This window comes from Heloderma suspectum, chromosome 7 (genome assembly GCF_057233095.1).
Source record: "Heloderma suspectum isolate Gila_16-S chromosome 7, 16-S_ref, whole genome shotgun sequence".
Classification (NCBI taxonomy): Eukaryota; Metazoa; Chordata; class Lepidosauria; order Squamata; family Helodermatidae; genus Heloderma; species Heloderma suspectum.
In genome coordinates, this window is record NC_139464.1 from 59,219,444 (window position 1) to 59,241,890 (window position 22,447).

Genomic DNA, 22,447 nt, shown 5'->3' on the forward strand with positions numbered 1-22,447 from the left:
CCTGCCATTACTGCATTCCCCTCACTTTCCAATGTGTTTTTGATCTGGTTCACAATTTTTCCTGATCTGCCCTCTTGTCACACTACAACTGACCTGAGATACCCAAATTGTAGACAAAAATATTTCTTATGGAATTACAATCCCGGCCAATTGCTCCACACAGACAACTCTCCTTCTCCTTATGATTCACTCTTTCTGAATGCACGTATTTATGAATAGGTCTACAAATGCATTGTATTGGTCAAAATTCCACAAAAGGAATGACAGTGTTAGCATGGTTGACAATAGTACAGCTTAGAGAACAGGAAACTATTAGTTATAATGTAACACAAGAAGCAGTAAGAAAGTACATTACAATAAATATGTGAAATGTTATTTGTTCGCCAGGTGTTTAAATGACACAACTTTAAAGCCAGTTACATTTTTTAAAATTTAAGCTTGTTTTTAACAACTGTAGTAAATAACTTAAAATCAGATATTAATATTAAACTATCCTACTTACTTCATCAAACATAAAGTCATCCACATTTACTTCTCTATAGTCATCCTCAACTTCATAAGTTTTAACAGCTGCGAGAGCACTGGCTAGTTTCTTTCGCAAACGGAAACCTTTCCAAAGTGCCTAAACAAAAATGTAAAGCATGTTATATGAGGCCATAGATCAAATCCAAATCCAGATTCTCTATGTTATCCCATTAGGAAGATAAAACATTGTAGGCCTTTCTTTCTTTCTTTTTTTGGTAATAGCTCAATGATCTGTGTTTTGAACTTTATGTGACATTTAAAACTACAAGATAAATTAAATATCAGCACATGTCTAGAACTCAGAATACTCTGGAGGCTTGGCTCAAGTAAGCAGAATGGAATCCTAAAACTCCCTCAACTACAAACCAAGGTCAACTAATTAATTATTTGACAATTCCTTCAGGACTTACTATAAGCTTACGAGGAGAAGATATATGAAAAATAATTAAGTGTTAACTTTCACATCACTAAGAACAAAAATAAAAACACACTTAACTAAAAAATTTCTACTGATTACACCTGACAACATATGTAGACGTACCAGCAATTAATTTAGGCCAGTCATTTTCACCTTCACTATCACCATCAAGACTAAATTTTTAAAGACGTAATTTATTTTATGGGAAAGACTTACAGTAACCCCCCCCCCCAAAAAAAAACCCCAACTATCGGGGGGAAAGCAGCAAAGGCATCAGGACTACCAAGAACATGACACAATGATTTGAAATATCATAAATGTGTGCATTAGTTTTATTACTATGCAGATCAATTTTAGAGAAGAATTTATGCTGCAAATGGACTTCACAGATAAATGTCACAGTATTTTTTTATTATTATTCATCAACACTCCAATTCTAAAGTTCAGGTATATTTTTATCTGTATTAAAACATCTCATGCCCACCCTAAGCATTTGACTTCTGCATTAGAAACTTTTAGAATTTAGATTTGAAAATATTTCTAATTACATAAATTAATAAAGGCACTGCCATTTTCTCTTCCTTTAAATGTATATAAATAATGATACAGTATTTGTTTTGCTATATTACTTATAGTATGACATGTTGTCAGATTATATCTGACAGGAGCCTGGGGAAGGAGCCTGGGGAAGGAGGACCAGCCAGCAGCTGCACCGGGTGATCCTGAGCCTGCTTCTGCCCCCGGCAACACAGGTACTTAAGGCGGGGCTGCCAGAGGCTGCTCGGGAAGGAGCCTGGGGAAGGAGGACCAGCCAGCAGCTGCACCGGGTGATCCTGAGCCTGCTTCTGCTGTTCTCTTTTATCTCTTTTATATTCTTTTAAACTGTTGTATATTTTATATCTTAATATTTTAATATGTGCCTGGGAGGACTATTGGACAACTCAGGGGGTGGGGGAGGTGCCACCATAACTGTGGTCACGGGCAGGGGGAGGTATGGCGTTGGGGGATTAACAGGTCAGCTGAGGAGAAGAGGGGCTAGACACCTTACAGCTGTCCCCTCTTCTGGTTCTTCCCCCAACCTGATGGTTCCTGGCAGCCTTACCAGTCTGCCCTCGGGTCTGGTGGTGCTGCTGCTGAATGCCAGGTCGGCCCAAAATAAGACCTCCCTCATCCATGATTTGATTGTGGATGAGGGGGCTGACCTGGCATGTATTACTGAGACCTGGGTGGGGGAACTGGGAGGGGTCACTCTCTCCCAGCTGTGCCCTCCTGGGTACTCGGTGCAGCACCAACACCAACTTGAGGGCTGGGGAGGGGGGGTTGCCGTGGTCTATAGGAATTCAATCTCCCTCTCCAGGCTTCCTGCTCATTCGAGTGCAGATCTTGAGTGTCTGTACCTTGTGTTGGGTACCCGGGACAGATTAGGGATTCTGTTGGTGTACCGCCCACCCCGCTGCCCATCGGACTCCCTGCCTGAGCTGACGGAGGTGGTCTCGGACTTGGTGTTGAGGACCCCCAGGATGATGGTCCTGGGGGATCTCAACTTCCATGCCGAGGCCGCTGTATCCGGGGCGGCTCAGGACTTCATGGCCACCATGACAACCATGGGGCTGTCCCAACATGTCATCGGCCCAACGCATATAAAAGGACACATGCTTGATCTGGTTTTCTCGACTGGGCAGGAGGATGGTGATCTGAAAGTAGAGGAATTAACATCTGTCCCTTTGTCATGGTCAGATCACTTCCTGCTGAGGTTTAGACTTCTGGCGGCCTTTCCCCTCTGCAAGGGTGGGGGACCTATTAAAATGGTCCGCCCCCGGAGATTAATGGATTCCGATGGATTCCAGAGGGCTCTGGGGGATTTTCCTGCTGGTATGGCTGGTGCTCCTGTCGAAGCCCAGGTCGCTCTGTGGAATGCAGAGATGACTCGGGCGGTTGACACGATCGCACCCAAGCGCCCTCTGCCTCTGAGCAGAGCCTAGCCAGCTCCTTGGTATACACCTGAGCTGAGGGCAATGAAGCAAGAGGGGAGACGGCTAGAACGCAGGTGGAGGAAAACTTGTGCTGAGTCTGACCGAACACAGGTAAGAGCCCACTATCGAGCCTACTCTGTGGCGGTGAGGGTGGCAAAGAGGCAGTTCTTTTCCACCAGCATTGCATCTTCTCAGTGTCGTCCGGCGGAGCTTTTCCAAGTGGTTCGTGGCCTGTTACATTCTGGGCCAGGGAGAGAGACGGTGGAACCCTCGGTAGCACGCTGTGACGAGTTTGCGCGGCACTTTGAGGATAAAGTCGCTCAGATTCGTCATCAATTGGACACCACCATTAATGCAGTTCCATTGGTAGAGGCGTTCAGAGCACCGTCTGGTCCAGTTTTATTGGATGAGTTTCAGTTACTGAGGCCTGAGGATGTGGACAAGGTGCTTGGCCAAGTCCGATCGACCACTTGTGTGCTTGACCCTTGCCCTTCATGGCTTATTAAATCAAACAAGGAGGGGTTGTCCGGCTGGGTCCAGGAGGTTGTAAATTCCTCCTTGAGAGAGGGAGTGGTGCCTGCTGCTTTAAAAGAGGCAGTAATTAGACCACTCCTGAAAAAGCCTAACCTGGACCCAGAGGATGTTAACAATTATAGGCCAGTGGCCAACATCCCCTTCCTGGGCAAGGTGCTTGAGCGGGTGGTTGTAGGACAGCTCCAGGCACTCTTGAATGAAACGGATTATCTAGATCCATTTCAATCGGGCTTCAGGCCTGGTTTTGGAATGGAAACTGCCTTGGTCGCCCTGTGGGATGACCTCTGCCGGGAGAGGGACAGGGGGAGTGAGACCCTGTTGATTCTCCTGGACCTCTCAGCGGCTTTCGATACCATCGACCATGGTATCCTTCTGGATAGGTTGTCTGGGTTGGGAGTTGGAGGCACTGCACTACAGTGGTTCCGCTCCTACTTGGATGGCCGATTCCAGAAGGTGGTGCTGGGGGATTATTGCTCTGTGCCATGGCAATTGTGCCATGGGGTTCCACAGGGCTCTATTCTATCCCCCATGCTGTTTAACATCTACATGAAACCGCTGGGGGAGGTTATCCGGAGGTGTGGGCTGAGGTGCCATCAATATGCGGATGACACCCAGCTCTACCTCTCTTTCTCATCAAAACCAGGTGAGGCAGTGGCTGTTCTGAACCAGTGCCTGGGCACGGTAATGGACTGGATGAGGGCTAATAAACTGAAACTCAATCCAGACAAGACGGAGGTACTGTTAGTGGGTGGTTCATCTGCCCGGCTAGGTGATATTCAACCTGTTCTGGAGGGGGTTGCACTCCCCCTAAAGGATCAGGTTCGTAGTTTGGGGGTGCTCTTGGATCCAGAACTGTCACTTGAGGCACAGATGAACTCAGTGGCACGGAGCACTTTTTATCAGCTTAGGCTGGTATACCAACTACGCCCTTATCTGGACAGAGATAGCCTAGCTACAGTTATCCATGCTCTGATAACTTCTCGTCTGGATTACTGCAATGCGTTATACGTGGGGCTGCCTTTGAAAACGGTCCGGAAACTTCAGCTGGTCCAAAATAGGGCAGCAAGATTGTTAACAGGGACTGGCCTGCGAGCTCATATTACACCAGTACTTTTCCAGCTGCACTGGCTGCCAGTCCATTTCCGGGCCCGATTCAAAATGCTGGTGTTAACATTCAAAGCCCTTAACGGCTTGGGGCCAGGTTACCTGAAGGATCGCCTCCTCCCATATGTGCCTGCCTGGACCTTAAGATCATCATCAGCGGCCCTTCTCCGTGAGCCCCTGCCAAAGGAAGTGAGGCGGGTGGCTACTAGGAGGAGGGCTTTTTCTGTTGTGGCACCCCGGCTCTGGAATGAGCTCCCTAGTGAGGTTCGCCTGGCGCCTACATTGTACTCCTTTCGGCGCCAGGTGAAGACCTTTTTATTTTCCCAGGCATTTTAGCATTTTAGCTTTCTAAATTTTTAGCTTTGCTGTTTTAAATCTGTATTTTAAACTCCTGTACTGCTGCTAGGTTTTATTGTGGTTGTATTGTTATATTGTGGTTTTAATGTTCTATATATTTTAAATTGTTTTATTGTGTGTTGTTTGGTTTTAGTTTTTGTGAACCGCCCAGAGAGCTTCGGCTATTGGGCGGTATAGAAATGAAATAAATAATAATAATAATAATAATAATAATAATAATAATAATATTAACAATGATACACTGAAGTTGAAATTCTGCTGTGCTACTAGTAAGCTATAATGATCGACTAAGCTTGGAAATGCACATTTGATTGGGACTTTCTGAAAGTCCATCTTCAGAATTCAGGGAAAAAGAAAAACAGGCTTTCTTTTTCTCGCCCTCCTGCCTCATTTTTGAAACCAAAGTGAATTCTAGTAGACCACATCCTGTATGTTAGAAAGTGATCTGAAATTATTGGATGGAATCCAAAGGTGCAATTCTATTTGCTGAATGGGTTTTGTTTCCAGTGGAACAAGAATAAGCCTGTAATCTATCTACACCTTCTTCCACACTGTTCTGGAAGGTTCCCCAACCACATAGAAATTTTTCAGGGGATGCAGGGAGAAGAAGGAATTGGTGAAAATTAGCCCTTCCTCTTCTGTTAGCAGAGGCATCCACTGGATCAAAAGCTGCTCAGCAAGTGGAATATTGGATTCCACTCACTGCCTTTAAAAAGTAATGAGAAATCAATGAGAAATTCAAAAGGGCAGAAGAAGCTTTAGCATACTCAAGAGGTTGTTTCAAAGTTAGGAGGCAGGTTAGTATTTCATTTATTTCACAATTCACAGAATGCTCAACACTACTGAAATGTTGCTGAGGTTCAATGGAACTACATCAGTGTAAGTAGCCTATTTAATAATATGCCAGTGGTAACCAGATATGGACTTCATTGTCTGACGTTCATACAAGCTAAATGTGATTGAATCTCCTAATTTTTCTTTTAAAAAGAGCAAGGAAGGTTCTCAGATTGGAAAGTGACAGCAGCAATAGGGGAGGGGGATTTAATCCCCCCCCCCCAAAGCTGCTATTAGGTCTGTTGGGGGAAGAAAAGCCAGGCCATTGTTGTTCAGTCGTGTCCGACTCTTTGTGACCCCATGGACCATAACACACTAGGCCTTCCTGTCCTCCGCTCTCTCCCGGAGTGTGCTCAAGTTCATATTCATTGCATTGGTGATGCTATCAAGCCATCTCATCCTCTACTGTCCCCTTCTCCTTTTGCCTTCCATCTTTCCCAGCATCAGGGTCTTTTCCAGAGAGTTTTCGCTTCGCATTAGGTGGCCAAAAAATTTGAGCTTCAGTATCTGTCCTTCCAATGAGCACTCAGGGTTGGTTTTCTTTAGGATTGACTGATCTGACCTCCTTGCAGTCCAGGGGACTCGTAAGAGTCTTCTTACAAGACCAGCACCACAATTTGAATGCATCAATTCTTCGGCGCTCAGCCTTCCTTATAGTCCAGATCTCACAGCCGTACGTTACTACTGGGAAAACCATAGCTTTGATTAGACGGACTTTTGTCGGCAAAGTGATGTCTCTGCTTCTTACTATGCTGTCTAGGTTTGCCATAGCTTTCCTCCCAAGGAGCAAGCGTCTTTTAATTTCATGGCTACAGTCACCATCTGCGGTGATCTTGGAGCCCAAGAAAATAAAATATGTCACTGCTTCCATTTCTTCCCCTTCCATATGCCAGGAAGTGATGGGGCCAGATGCCATTATCTGAGTTTTTTTAATGTTGAGTTTCAAACCAACTTTTGCACTCTCCACTTTCACCCTCAACAACAGGCTCTTTAGATCAACTTCGCTTCCTGCCATTAGGGTGGTATCGTCTGCGTATCTGAGGTTGTTGATAATTCTCCCAGCAATCTTAATTCTGACCTGTGATTCATCCAACCTGGAGTTTCTCATGATGTACTCTACATATAAGTTAAATAAGCAGGGCGACAATATACAGCCTTGTCATACTCCTTTCCCAATTTTGAACCAATCGGTTGTTCCATGTCTGGTTCTTACTGTTGCTTCTTGACCCTCATACAGGTTTCTCAGGAGACAGGTAAGGTGGTTCGGTACTCCCACCTCTTTAAGAATTTGCCAGAGTTTGTTGTGATCCACACAATCAAAGGCTTTAGCGTAGTCAATGAAGCAGAAATAGACGTTTTTCTGGAATTCTCTTGCTTTCTCCATGATCTAGCGAATGTTGGCGATTTGATCTCTAGTTCCTCTGCCTCTTTGGAACCCAGCTTGTATTTCTGGTAGTTCTCGGTTCACATACTGCTGAAGCCTAGCTTGTAGGATTTTGAGCATCACCTGTCTGGCATGTGAAATGAGCACAATTGTGCGGTAGTTGAGAGGTAGGACACTCTTTGGCATTGCCCTTCTTTGGGATTGGAATGTAAACTGACCTTTTCCAGTCTTGTGGCCACTGTTGAGTGTTCCAAATTTGTTGGCATATTGAGTGCAGCACTTTAACAGCATCATCTTTTAGGATTTTAAATAGCTCAGCTGGAATACTGTCATCTCCGCTACTTTGTTGTTACTAATGCTTCCTAAGGCCCACTTGACTTCACTCTCTAGGATGTCCGGCTCAAGTTCAATGACTGCACTATCATGGCTATCAGGGACATTAAGATCTTTCCTGTATAGTTCTTCTGTGTATTCTTTCCACCTCTTCTTCATCTCATCTGCTTCTGTTAGGTCCCTGCCTTCTTTGTCTTTTATCACGCCCGTCTTTGCACAAAACGTTCCCTTGAGATCTCCAATTTTCTTGAAAAGATCTCTAGTCTTTCCCATTCTATTGTTTTCCTCAATTTCTTTGCATTGTTCATTTAAGAAGGCATTCTTGTCTCTCCTTGCTATTCTCTGGAACTCTGCATTCAGTTGGGTATATCTTCCCCTTTCTCCCTTGCTTTTCGCTTCCCTTCTTTCCTCAGCTACTTGTAAAGCCTCATCAGACAGCCACTTGGCTTTCTTGCATTTCTTTTTCTTTGGAATGGATTTAGTTGCTGCCTCCTGAACAATGTTACAGACCTCTGTCCATAGTTCCTCAGGCACTCTATCAGGTCTAATCCCGTAAATCTATTTGTCACCTCCACTGTATATTCATAAGGGATATGATTTAGGTCATACCTGAATGGTTTAGTGGTTTTCCCTATGTTCTTCAATTTAAGCCAAAATTTTGCAACAAGAAGCTCATGATCTGAGCCACAGTCTGCTCCAGGTCTTGTTTTTACTGACTGTTGGCTGCAAAGTACATAATCAATCTGATTTCCATATTGACCATCTGGTGATGTCCATGTGTAGAATCGCCTCTTGTGCTGTTGGAAAAGAGTGTTTGCCATGATCAGCTTGTTCTCTTGGCAAAACTCTATTAGCCTTTGTCCTGATTCATTTTGTACACCAAAGCCATGCTTGCCTGTTATCTTGGTGATTTCTTGACTTCCTACTTTAGCATTCCAATCCCCTATGATGAAAAGGACATCTTTTTTTGGTGTTAGTTCTAGAAGGTGTAGTTCTTCATAGAACCAATCAACCTCAGCTTCTTCGGCATCAGTGGTTGGGGCATAGACTTGAATTACTGTGATGCTGAATGGTTTGCCTTGGATTCGTACTGAGATCATTCTATCGTTTTTGAGATTGTACCCCAGTACTGCTTTTTCCACCCTTTTATTAACTATGAGTGCTACTCCATTTCTTTGAAGGGATTTTTGCCCACAGTAGTAGATATGATGGTCACCTGAATTAAATTTGCCCATGCTTGTCCATTTTAGTTCACTGATTCCCAAGATGTCGATGTTCAATCTCGCCATCTCATGTTTGACCACCTCCAGCTTACCTTGATTCATTGATCTCACATTTCAGGTTCCTAAACAATATTGTTCTTTACAGCATCGGATTTTCTTTTCACCACCAGACACATCCACAGCTGAGTGTCCTTTCGGCTTTGGCCCAGCTGCTTCACTCTTTCTGGCGCTACTTGGAAATTCCTTCTGCTCTTCCCCAGTAGTATATTGGACACCTTCTGACCTGAGGGGCTCGTCTTCTGGCGTCATATCTTTTAGCCTTGTGATATGTTCCATGGGGTTTTCTTGGCAGGAATACTGGGGTGGGTTGCCATTTCCTTCTCCAGTGGACCACATTTTGTCAGAACTCTCCGCCATGACCTGTCCATCTTGGGTGGCCCTGCATGGCATAGCTTATGGCTTCACTGAGTTATACAAACCCCTTCGCCACAACAAGGCAGTGATCCATGAGGGCATAATATGGTTACTGACTTTTCTCCACCGGAACTAATAGCAGGCTGGAGAGAAGGGGAATTCCATCAGGGAAATAGTGTGTGTGTGTGTGTGTGTGTGTGTGTGAGAAAGATTCGGCTGTTGGGCGGTATAGAAATAAATAAATAAATAAATTCTTCCTGTCCCAGGCACTGCTCTTCGAATCCAATCCGGGGGGTGGGGGAAGGGCTGCTCTTAAGTTTAAAAAAGACAAACAACCCACAGGTAATGTGACCACATATCTCCCAGGTCATATGTAGTTTGTCCCTATGTGTTGTTTCTCCAACAATTCTTTTCTAAGACAATAAGCAACATTTTATTTATTTCAGAGGATTTATAACCTGCTACTTCAGGCTATTATCTCTCAGAACCATTTTTATAAAACAGTAAAAATCCAGACAATAAATTCATATGATAATGAACGGATGCGTGAGTGACTGATGGAGTGTCTATGGAGGAAAGATGGTCAAGTTGATTTGCAGTCACAAAACGGGAGAGCGTGCCAGCATAGTAAGTTGCCATGTGTGCATATCTACATTTCTGTGTAGCAATTACTAAAGCAGCCATTTTAGTCTGTTACAAAATAAACAAGATGGACACCTGTGGCTCCTTGAAGACTAACAAAATAATCTTTAAGGCGTCATAAGACTCTTCCTTGTTTTTGTGTGCCTCTACATGATGTTTGGCCTTAGTATCTGGTTGGCCCCTATGGAGAACCACCAGGAGGCATCCGAAAGAGAGACTTGGGCTATACTGGTCCACTATTTGAGCCACTGGTAGCAGAATGTGCATGCCTGGGCCATGCTGACACACACTGTAAATTACATTTTATTTTTCAGTTTCTATGCATTCCACTTCTGGTGAATACTGCCCCATCCATATGCCTTGTTTTCTCAATCTACCTGTCTGTCCAAAGTGGATGTGAGAGGGCATGCATGATCAAGGATTGTAGACTGACCTGAAGTATAGTAGCAGCTTTATGCATGTCTATGAAATGATCACCATCTTTGCGGTAGCCAACTATTTTTTTTCTGACCCGGTAGCTCCGCCAAAAAGACTGGATAACAGTTGCTGCCAGATGTAGTCTTGTAAATAAACTGATCTCTTTACGAACTCTATAGCTTTTCCAGAATGATTGGATAACTGTGGCTGCCAAGCTATAAATATCATAAAAATAGCATATTACACTTAGGAATTGTAATTTGTGCCAATAACTATACATGGTTACTCTCTGGATTTTTGTTATGTACTTGGACACCATTTACATGCTACATAGAATCTAAGATGGATAAAGCAGTGAACTACAGATCATTATCTTACATTGATTTAGGGAAATGGGGACAAAATGAGAAAAAAATAAAAGTTGAAGAGGGTAATGTGAAAGAAAGACATTAGTAGATTTGGGGCTCAATCCAGTTTCTCCCCCTATGGATTCCCTGTTGTGAGCACAGCTTTCCAAGCAGGGGAAGGCTGCTAAATGGGGAGGGGTTGGTGGTAGAGGGTTACTTCATGTAGAACTATAGCATCAACAGGGGAGGATGAACCAGAGTGACTGGATTGCTCATAAGGTATTTTGTTTAATACTGTATAATTTTGATTAATTGTTCAGTCTTATAATTCTTATAAGACATAATTATCCACAATTGTTTTGCAATGTTTCCAGATAGTTCATGAAAATGAGATTGGAAGTTTATGTGATGTCAGATATCATGAATGAAAATTATTTATTAAGTAGACGTAGGGCAGAATCCAACAAGGCACTTACGGCCCCGCCGATTCTCTTATGCCCCGCCAATTCCATTGCACAGGCAGCCCCCACTGCTTGCACACCAGCTATTTACCACTTCTGGGGCAACCCAAAATGAGCAGAAATGCTCATTTCTGAAAGGAGGAAGGTCAGTCGAATTCGCATAAGGGAGCACTGCCAACCTGCCTCCTTCCAGAAACTAGCATTTTCACTCATTTCAGGGCTACCCCTAGGAAGCGCCAACTCTTCCTGGTGTAAGGGGAGGGTCCTGCTTGCACAATGGAATTGGCGGGACCCACCGCTTGAGGAAGGGAATCGGTGGGGTGAAAAGGAATCAGTGCAGGTGGAAAGGAATTGGCAGGGATGGAAAGGAATCTTGTAAGCACCCCATTGGATCCTGCCCATAGACTGCTATTGTAACCTTTTGATTATGAGCAGATTTACAGATGCAAAAGAGGCTTATTTCACGGCAATGGCTGCTTCTCTTGTGCATTGCATTTTTCAAACTGTTTCCAGACATAGGCACATCTAGCCCCCTTGGACATGTGCCTGTCTGAATGGTGGGCATTATGTCTGATTTTGCACATGAAACTCCATTCTATTATATTGTGTTTCTCTCTCTCTCTCTCTCTCTCTTTCTCTCTCACACACACACACACACACACACACAACACAGAATTAATCACACAGGATTTCAGGGCAGGCCAGGGCAGGGGATTGTGGACAGTATATTTAGAATACCGTATCATGTGTGGAGCTTTGGGTTTGTCAAGTCCACATGATCTGGTACTATTGTGATACCAGAGCAAAGAAGAGCTCTATTATTGTTCTTCTGTGGCTCTGTTAAGTCGCAGAATATAAACGTGACCAATGAGATGGCAAAAACAATTCTGTCTCTTTGTCTAGGAACACAACTTCACTAGCTTAAGTACTGTACTTTTGTATTAGCAAACCTGTGGAGAGTATGGACACAATGAGACCACATAGCTCACCATAATGGCACAAGGAGTTACCAGAAAAGCAACAAAGAAGGCAGTCATGGAGACAAGCAAAGCCCTTCAGGCTGAGAGGGAGAAGAATGACTAACTGCGGTACACTACAGTACTCTTATTATGTTACACTACTTAAATCTGCTCAAAAATAACTCCTTTTTATAAAAATTGGCAGGATTCATGGCATCAGCAGAAGTTTACCATACACAGATCACCTATGAAGGTTATTCATGCTACAGTATAACCTAAGAATATATATATATCTGTGAAATATGCTTTGGACAAAACATCAAATGCACCAAATGCAAGATACAAAATACTGGAAAAACATTCTATAGAGCTTTTGTAGTTTTCCTGTTCCAATGGTGATGGTTAAGCCAGTAAAAGTTCATGAAAATATTTAAGTACAAGTGATCCATTTAAGTACAAGTGATCCACTTAAACATTTAAGTACAAGTGATTAAAGGCCATCATTGCACCAAGTGCAAAGAAATCAACATATCTAACCTCCACAAACTCATGCCACTATGTTCAGTTGGACTTACTCCCTAGTAAGTGTGCTTTGTTTTGCAGCATTAAGAACAAGCCATTATCAAATTGGCTCAAAAATGGATAATCCACTATAGGAAAAGCCACACAAATACTTAGCTTGTCATGCCCAGTTTAAAACTTCATCCTTTGCAGATCGAATTGCATGTTTAGCCATTTGTCTATAGCATCCAACCACAGGGTGACCCATGTATTCCCTTGCATCCCCCTCTCCAGATTTTCAAGTGGCTGTGGGACATGATAATGCTCTACTCATCATGTGGTCCAAATAACAAGACAGGCTCTCTACCTGATAACAACCACAAAATGTGATGTTTTAAAGTAAATGGGTGTGTCATTTTACCCTACAAAAGGTACGTTGGCTGTACTGGATCCACCAAGGTTCCCACCATTCATTCATTCATTTATTTACAACTGACTTATAGCTGAGTTGCCATACAGTGGTAACACAGATCTGTGTAGGCTGGGAAAAAGCCCTTGGTAAGGTTCAGTACAACCATAGGCCTTATGCTGCCTCTCCCTAGCCTCAATCAAATTCCAGTGGTTTGTAAACTGGGCAGATTTTATTTTGGTCAATTCACAAGCTGTGAGATTGTCTGACAATTGGTTGAATGTATTAAGTCAGTATTTGGATTTGTTTTCCATATAATGAAATATTTGGGGAGCTGGAATTTGTTGGCTAGGTCATATGTCTGTAGGGTGTTTATTTTGTTTTACTATACTTATGTTATATTTCAGTTTGAAAATGTTATCAGATAAAAAAGTAACTAACACTTGACAGTCATAAAGGTAATGTGGGACAGAATAAGTTGGAAGGAGGTTAATTTCAGGTGAACTGATTATCAGAAGAGGAAGCCACACACTGGGGCTAAAGTAAAGAGATAGTTAAACATGATTCTGAAAAGGACACTAAGTTCAGGCTTTTGGTTTACAGGCACTCTGATCCTATATCATCCATCCATCCATCCATCCATCCATCCATCCATCCATCCATCTATATCTATATCTGTTGTCTGATGTATGACAAAGAAAATCACACACCAACATAGTTACAGAGCAAGTCCATACTATTATTCTGCAAGCTGGGTGAGATAATTCTGAATCAGCTTACTATTTTATTGCAGGAACATTGTTTGTGTATATGCAACTAGCTCCATAGTATCTCCACAATTTTTAGAACAGCATTTAAGTGAGCCATGCTTAGCATTGACACACATCATGTGCTGTGCTTAACCAGCTTTGGGCTTTGCAACAGCTTTGTACAATGGCATTTGCACAGAATACAGCAAGGTTAAATGGCTGTTTCCAATCTAGGAGCAAGGACTCTGAAGTGATACCCTACTTCAGGGCCACTGCTTCTAGATCATGGTTTGTGTTGTTAAAATAGGTGTTACACTCCTTCCTAAGCATTTATTAGATAGTAAAGAAAATGGAATTTTGTTACCTATCAATCTTGAATTGAGGGGAGAATAAATAAATACATCTTACATGTAGTCTAACAGTTTTAGGATTATGATTAATCCAGTGATACCCCTGCCTGTAATAAGAGTACATAGTGATATGGTTATGTTTCCATAATAAAGTGGTTTGACCTTTGGATCTTACTTTTGCAAACTGTCAAAATGTTGAAGGTAATTTCCTCCATTACTTGCCATGATTTTCTTGCTGAATTTGTTTCTCTTAGGACTGATTAATACGTTGTTATTTTTGCTTTGTTCATCGTGGTTAAGGGAACACTGAATAGTCTTCTTTTGCCCGTATTCTTGATTCTTTCCCATTCCAGGCACAGCCATGAAGGAGTTAACAGACATAGTCTGAGTGTGGCCAGAAGTAATCCATCTTTCAGGCGTATTCAACGAGACCTGCTTATTTTCTTTTACACCAGTGATAAAGAAGTTATTTTTCTCTATGATGTTAATGGCTTCTTGGTTCAAATCATATGTCTGTTTTTCTGGTTCCTCTCCTTTAGTAGTGTTTAGAACTCCATACTCATGTGCATAGCGGTGCTCACTACTAAGCTTCATCAACTTCTTAAAATACCAACACTGCAGCTGTGCAGCTTCCACAGAGAATTCATCTCTGGGGAGAGAACATTGAAAAATATCTAGCAAATTCAGATTAATAAATTGTCATTCTATAAATATTATATTATTAGAAAAAAATAACTTCAGAAAAACATATATAGTCATAACATATAAACTACACTTCCATTCTGCATATCTACTGTAAACCAAAATATTGCTGAACCACAAGCTAAAATGATAGAACCATTTGCAAAATCACCTCTGCTTTTTGGTCCATGATGACACACAGCAGTATCCAACTGTGTCATTCCATTAGCGCAAATGGCACGTTAGTGGAAACTAGGTTGCAACAATGCACAAGAGGAGAATCCAACTAAAGTTACATTAGAGCAAGTGCAGTTGTACAAATGGTTGTGCAGTATGCTTGTGCAACCTGTTGTGCATTACACTTGTGCAATCCATTCTGCAATCAGTTGCACATTATGGTTGCGCAACCTGTTGTGCAACCAGTTGCTCAAGTGTAATGCACAACCGGTTGTGTAATGGAAAGTTTCGGCAGAGCTCCGCTAGTGCTATTTGAGTTTGTGGAATGACACCATTGGATACTGACCTTAAAGTCATGTTGCCACAAGTTGTGGCATGCATGTGACTGATGATGGCATGCAAAACATTTTCATAGGAGCAGAGTTTCTTCCTTCAGTGCAAACCTCCCATAAAAATCACATGTATGAAGTACATAAAAATGTAAGGAAGAAACCCTCTAAAAGCAGCAACGTCATCATCATCATCATCATCATCATCATCATCACGGCTTGAATCCAGGCTTAGTCATACGTGGAGAATTCTGACTGAAATCAGTTGAATGTAAGTTAGTTATTATTCGCTTAGGTCCCATTGATTTGAATGGATAGAATCCGACATCACACAAGTGAACTTCCATCTGTGCAATGGGACTTTTCTTCGCCTCCCCCCTAACCCCAGATCTGCTCCAAAGGGTCTAGGAGGGAGGGGGAATATATTCTACTAACTAGATCTACTCTGTTGGCACCATCAGCTTTCCCCCAGTGGGTCTACTTGAAATATGAATAAGTGCTGACCCAACCTTTAATTTATGCAACCACAGTAAAAGGCTCTCATGCAAAGCTAACTTTTTCAGTGTCTGCCAAAGGTGAGCACAGATTAGGATAGTTGGGCCTCTCTTGGGAGATAATTCCATAAAGCTGGTGTCACAACTGATAAAGCTATGTCTTTCACGCCCAGCCATCTCACTTCTGAAGGCAGGAGAATACAGAGTGGGGATTTATTTATTTATTTAAAAAAGATCAAGCATTAACCAAATTCAGAATATTTATTTATACAAAACTATCAGTGTATATGGTGCTTTATAAAATTTCATAAGAAATAAGAATAATAAAGAATATATAGACAGGTCCCTGCTTCTAAAGAATTTATAATCTGAAAGAGACTATGTGGGAGACAATAACATTTGGGATGAGATGCAAGGGTAGGAAAGGATGAAAGTAAGAAAATGAATGTACACATACTTGATAGTCACATTCTGAATTTTAGGGCATAATCCTATTGGGGTAGTCAGCTGCCTCTGAACTCAGAGACAGCTGACTATCCAATGCAGGGTGGGCACAGCATGAAGGGGATCCTCTCCTCCATGCTCTGGACACCCTGCATTTGCAGCCAGACAGCTGATTTTGATTGCCTAGCTGGGAACATTGGAGCAGGATGAGGGGAAGCTGGATGGCACATAGGAAGTGTCATAATGACGCTTCTGCAGTCTCCTCTCTGCCTGGCCCCCGGGAATGCCCCCTTTTCACCTGCTTCGCTATGTGGTTATGAGTGCGAAGATGAGGAAGAACTGTGCCATCTATGAGGTGGTGAGGGAGGGGGCAGGGAGCGTGATTTTTGGGAACCAAGCTCAGAGCCCTGGCTCCAAGCTCAATTCCCAGAAACTGAAAAATCCTATGGCTGTCCAGACACTGTCTAGTGGCCACAAGATTGCTCTGCCCATGAAAGAAAAGAACCAAACTGTAAAAATGTATTGGACAAGATTATTCTTTGGAATACATGAAATAGGATATGATTGTATAGAATATTCAAAAGAATATTCCCTGGAAAATAGCCAAAAGGTACCTTTATCTGGTGTGTTGTATTATTGTTTTGTTCAAGTCCAACAATGCAAAGCAGTAATACTTTTTAATAAACTTAGATGCATTTTAATGACCGTTCATATGTCCTTGGAGTGCATGGAACTGGTTTTAAAGGTTACTCTTTCTGAGCAAGGGTAGAACAGCTGCCACTGACCTTGAACCAGGATTGGATCCCAACCCCAAATGCTGCTATAGCAACCAGCTATCAATGATGCTTTCCAGTACTTAGCACTGCTCTGGATTTAGGGCACAAGTTCCACAAACAGGAAAGTTCCACTCTGACTTAGGGATGGGTGAGAAATTTGTTGTGAACTTATTCACACTTTCTAAACCTATACACAAATAGGAAACCAGTGATAACAGCAATATTATGCAGTGCAGTTCCAAATTTTTTAAAAAAATGCACACAAAAATGCATATAGTAAGGAAAGGTGTGCACAAAAATGTGTATAATAGGGGAATATGCACAAAAAAATGCATACAATAGGGGAAAGCGTGCACGAAATGGCATTAGATTAGAGGAAATCACTTGAAAATGTATAATTTTAAAAACGCTACAAAAATTCATAGATGTGGAAAAGTGAATTAAAATGCATTTGTTGTTCAATCGTTAAGTTGTGTCCGACTCTTCGTGACCCCATGGACCATAGCACGCCAGGCCTTCCTGTCCTCTGCTCTCTCCCGGAGTGTGCTCAAGTCCATATTCATTGCATCGGTGATGCTATCTAGCCATCTCATCCTCTACTGTCCCCTTCTCCTTTTGCCTTCAATCTTTCCCAGCATCAGGGTCTTTTCCAGGGAGTTTTCTCTTCACATTAGGTGGCCAAAATATTTGAGCTTCAGCTTCAGCATCTGTCCTTCCAATGAGCAGTCAGGGTTGATTTCCTGTAGGATTGACTAATTTGACCACCTTGCAGTCCAGGGGACTCGTAAGAATCTTCTCCAGCACCACAGTTCAAAAACATCCATTCTTCGGCGCTTAGCCTTCCTCATAGTATAGCTCTCACAGCCATACGTTACTACTAGGAAAACCATAGCTTTGATTATGTGAAACTTTGTCGGCAAAGTGATTCTCTGCTTCTTACTATACTGTCTAAGTTTGCCATAGCTTTCCTCCCAAGGAGCAAGCGTCTTTTAATTTCATGGCTACAGTCACCGTCTGCGGTGATCTTGGAGCCCAAGAAAATAAAATATGTAACTGCTTCCATTTCTTCCCCTTCCATATGCCAGGAAGTGATGGGGCCAGATGCCATGATCTGAGTTTTTTTAATGTTGAGTTTCAAACCAGCTTTTGCACTCTCCACTTTCATCCTCAAAAAGAGACTCTTTAGATCCTCTTCGCTTTCTGCCATTAGGGTGGTATCGTCTGCGTATCTGAGGTTGTTGATAATTCTCCCTGCAATCTTAATTCTGACCTGTGATTCATCCAGCCCCGCGTTTCTCATGATGTACTCTGCATATAAGTTAAATAAGCAGGGTGACAATATGCAGCCTTGTCGTACTCCTTTCCCAATTTTGAACCAATCGGTTGTTCCATGTCTGATTCTTACTGTTGCTTCTTAACCCTCGTACAGGTTTCTCAGGAGACAGTTAAGGTGGTCTGGTACTCCCATCTCTTTAAGAACTGGCCACAGTTTGTTGTGATCCACACAATCAAAGGCTTTAGCATTTAGTCAATGAAGCAGAAATAGACTTTTTTTCTGGAATTCTCTTGCTTTCTCCATGATCTAGCGAATGTTGGCGATTTGATCTCTAGTTCCTCTGCCTCTTCGAATCCCCGCTTGTACTTCCAGTAGTTCTCGGTTCACATGCTGCTGAAGCCTAGCTTGTAGGATTTTGAGCATAACCTTGCTGGCATGTGAAATGAGCGCAATTGTGCAGTAGTTTGAACACACTTTGGTGTTGCCCTTCTTTGGAATTGGAATGTAAACTGACCTTTTCCAGTCTTGTGGCCACTGTTGAGTGTTCCAAATTTGTTGGCATATTGAGTGCAGCACTTTAACAGCATCATCTTTTAGGATTTTAAATAGCTCAGCTATAATACCGTCATCTCCGCTAGCTTTGTTGTTGGTAATGCTTCCTAAGGCCCACTTGACTTCACTCTCTAGGATGTCCGGCTCAAGTTCAGTGACCGCACTATCATGGCTATCAGGGACATTCAGATCTTTCCTGTATAGTTCTTCTGTTATTCTTTCCACCTCTTCTTAATCTCATCCGCTTCTGTTAGGTCCCTGCCTTCTTTGTCCTTTATCATGCCCGTCTTTGCACAAAACGTTCCCTTGAGATCTCCGATTTTCTTGAAGAGATCTCTAGTCTTTCCCATTTTATTGTTTTCCTCAATTTGCATTGTTCATTTAAGAAGGCGTTCTTGTCTCTCCTTGCTATTCTCTGGAACTCTGCATTCAGTTGGATATATCTTCCCCTTTCTCCCTTGCTTTTCGCTTCCCTTCTTTCCTCAGCTACTTGTAAAGCCTCATCAGACAGCCACTTGGCTTTCTTGCATTTCTTTTTCTTTGGGATGGATTTCGTTGCTGCCTCCTGAACAATGTTACGGACCTCTGTCCATAGTTCCTCAGGCACTCTGTCTATCAGGTCTAATCCCTGAAATCTATTCCTCACCTCCACTGTATATTCATAAGGGATATGATTTAGGTCATACCTGAATGGTTTAGTGGTTTTCCCTACGTTCAACTTAAGCCGAAATTTTGCAAGAAGCAGCTCATGATCTGAGCCACAGTCAGCTCCAGGTCTCGTTTTTACTGACTGTATACAGCTTCTCCATCTTTGGCTGCAAAGGACATAATCAATCTGGTTTTGATATTGACCATCTGGTGATGTCCATGTGTAGAGTTGCCTCTTGTGCTGTTGGAAAAGAGTGTTTGCTATGATCAGCATGTTCTCTTGGCAAAACTCTATGAGCCATTGTCCTGCTTCATTTTGTACACCAAGGCCATACTTGCCTGTTATCCCGGTGATTTCTTGACTTCCTACTTTGGCATTCCAATCCCCTATGATGAAAAGGACAGTGGTTGGGGCATAGACTTGAATTACTGTGATGCTGAATGGTTTGCCTTGGATTCGTACTGAGATCATTCTGTCATTTTTGAGATTGTACCCCAGTACTGCTTTTCCCACCCTTTTGTTGACTATGAGTGCTGTTCCATTTCTTCAAAGGGATTCTTGCCCACAGTAGTAGATATAATGGTCACCTGAATTAAATTCACCCATGCTTGTCCATTTTAGTTCGCTGATTCCCAAGAGGCCGATGTTCAATCTTGCCATCTCATGTTTGATCACCTCCAGCTTAACTTGTTTAATTGATCTTACATTCCAGATTCCTAAACAATATTGTTCTTTACAGCATCGGATTTTCTTTTCACCACCAGACACATCCACAGCTGAGTGTCCTTTCAGCTTTGGCCCAGCCGCTTTACTCTTTCTGGCGCTACTTGGAAATACCCTCTGCTCTTCCCCAGTAGTATATTGGACACCTTCTGACCTGAGGGGCTCGTCTTCAGGCGTCATATCTTTTAGCTTTGTGATACGTTCCATGGGGTTTTCTTGGCAGGAATACTGGAGTGGGTTGCCATTTCCTTCTCCAGTGGACCACATTTTGTCAGAACTCTCCGCCATGACCTATCCGTCTTGGGTGGCCCTGCACGGCATAGCTTATGGCTTCGCTGAGTTACGCAAGCTCCTTCACCACAACAAGGCAGTGATCCATGAAGGGGTAAAATGCATACATTTAAATAAATGTGCATGAAAATACATATGAAATTTCATGAAGGCTTTTACAAAAAATCACAGACTGAAGTGGAAAGTGGACAGAATCAATTTAATGTTGGGAAAATAGGGAACTGAGTGGAATTCAAATATGACAGATCCACCTATCACTACTCTAGTGCCCTTGTGCAACACCTTATCCTATGGAAGCACTGATAGGATTCCTCCACTCATCTCTGCCTTCTAATAATGGAGATGGTGAAAGGGGTAAGTTGTCTGTCATACAGAAAGAATTCCATCATTTGCCAGACATGGGTTCTCAGTTTAAGCGAAGTGGTGGAAATCAATTTGTATTGCAGTGGCTGCAATACAATCAGGCAGGAACATTTATACCATTGTTTCTAAAGAAATTTAGTAATTTACTAGTGAAATTCAATATGACAGAAAAATATTTAGAAATATTTATTTCTAGTAATATTTTCATATTTCATAATGTCACCATTATATTAAGTGATACAATTTCAACTGCAAAAATCCGTAACATGACAGTATGAGCTCCAGTAAAGTAGATGGTTTCATTTATCAGCATTTTCTCATCGGGGGACCACTTGTCATCTCAACGTCTTATTGTATTGCACAATACATTATGATAAAAGTGACACAAGTGGTACAGTTTGTTATATAGTTGGTTTCGCTTGAGGGGCTGATTCTCTAGAATTATAAGACCAGTTTTAATGACTCCTAATATTTTTCTAATGTTCTATGACTGTAGAGAAACAGCCTCTTGGGGGACGGAAATAGCTTTCAGGCAATTTTGCCATATGAAATATTATCTTCAGGAAGAATTATTTGTATCACCATTCAAGAAGACTTGAAATGATGATGTACTCTAGCATTTAATCTTAATATGGAGATGCTTCAACATTACTTCTCTTATGAATATGTAAAGAAGTAAGATTATTTGATGTGATTAGATGTTAATAAATTATTATAACTGTGTTAGATACAGTCATATTTAAAATTAAGTATTGTTTACTATATTGTGTTTTTCAACTTGAGAGATGACAAACGATAGTTTTCTGAGCTGAATGCTTCCCAGACATGAGAACTGTTCTCATTTTCTTTCTTTTTAAAAAAAGATAATACATATTATACCAAGCAAGGTAAAAGCTGTGACAAGTAAATATTATAGTAGTATTATATAATTCTATATACATTGATATATGCCACAATATCATTATTGTACCACTCTTGTTTGCAAAAGGCTTTTAAACTCCATAAAGAGTTTTAATGTTTATATTTCTTCAGTTATATTTCCTTTTATAAGCTTTTATGTCATTTACATCTGTTTAAAGTATGACTGTTTAAAAGGGTTTCAACTTCCATTAGTGTCTTTTATTTCCAGGCATCTGTACAAGAGCCTGTTGAAAGCCAAAACACTGAAACGGAAGTGCATTTTAGCATAGCTACTTACAACTAAGTGTCAAAAGATTAACTGACAGACATTTATTAGAACAGAGTAATTAATTTTTTAAAAAGTACATAATTCTTAAACATGGGTAGGCACAGTGGATTTGAAAGTAAAAATAACACAGACAATTTAATTGAGCAGCTCTGGTATATGAAACATGGATTAGGAAACCTCGCAGTGATTACCTTTGGCAGCTTACATACTTGAGGTCATACCTACAGGGCCTCATAACTTAGTGAGATGTCAAACAGACAAGAAACTTGCTTGGTTTTGTTCTGTTATTTAGGAATGTTGTATTAAGGCTGCAATCCTATGCACTCTTATCTACAAGCAAGTGCGTTGTACACTGTGGGGGGCTTATGTCAAGTAAATATGCATAGAATCATTCTACATGTCACTTAATTTATGGAATGTAGATATAGGCTTAGGCATATATGAATAGGAGTTGCGTATGATTTCTTATATGATTTCTTATATTAATGTTGTTTTCCACATTTAAAAAATATGCCACTATGAATTTTGTTTTCCATATTTAAACCACAAATATACCACAGAGTTAGGAC

General features: G+C 41.7%; 1 protein-coding gene across 1 annotated transcript in view; it reads right to left on the reverse strand.

Moving 5' to 3' along the window:
* The window catches only part of LRRIQ1 (leucine rich repeats and IQ motif containing 1), a 156,586-nt gene that overhangs the window by 79,734 nt on the left and 54,405 nt on the right, over window positions 1-22,447 (reverse strand). The window contains exons 16-18 of the mRNA XM_084811788.1: window positions 14,110-14,583; window positions 10,175-10,373; window positions 503-622 (exon numbers count right to left, since the gene is read on the reverse strand). Coding sequence (XP_084667914.1) covers window positions 503-622; window positions 10,175-10,373; window positions 14,110-14,583 — 793 coding nt within the window. The remainder of the gene's footprint in view (window positions 1-502; window positions 623-10,174; window positions 10,374-14,109; window positions 14,584-22,447) is intronic.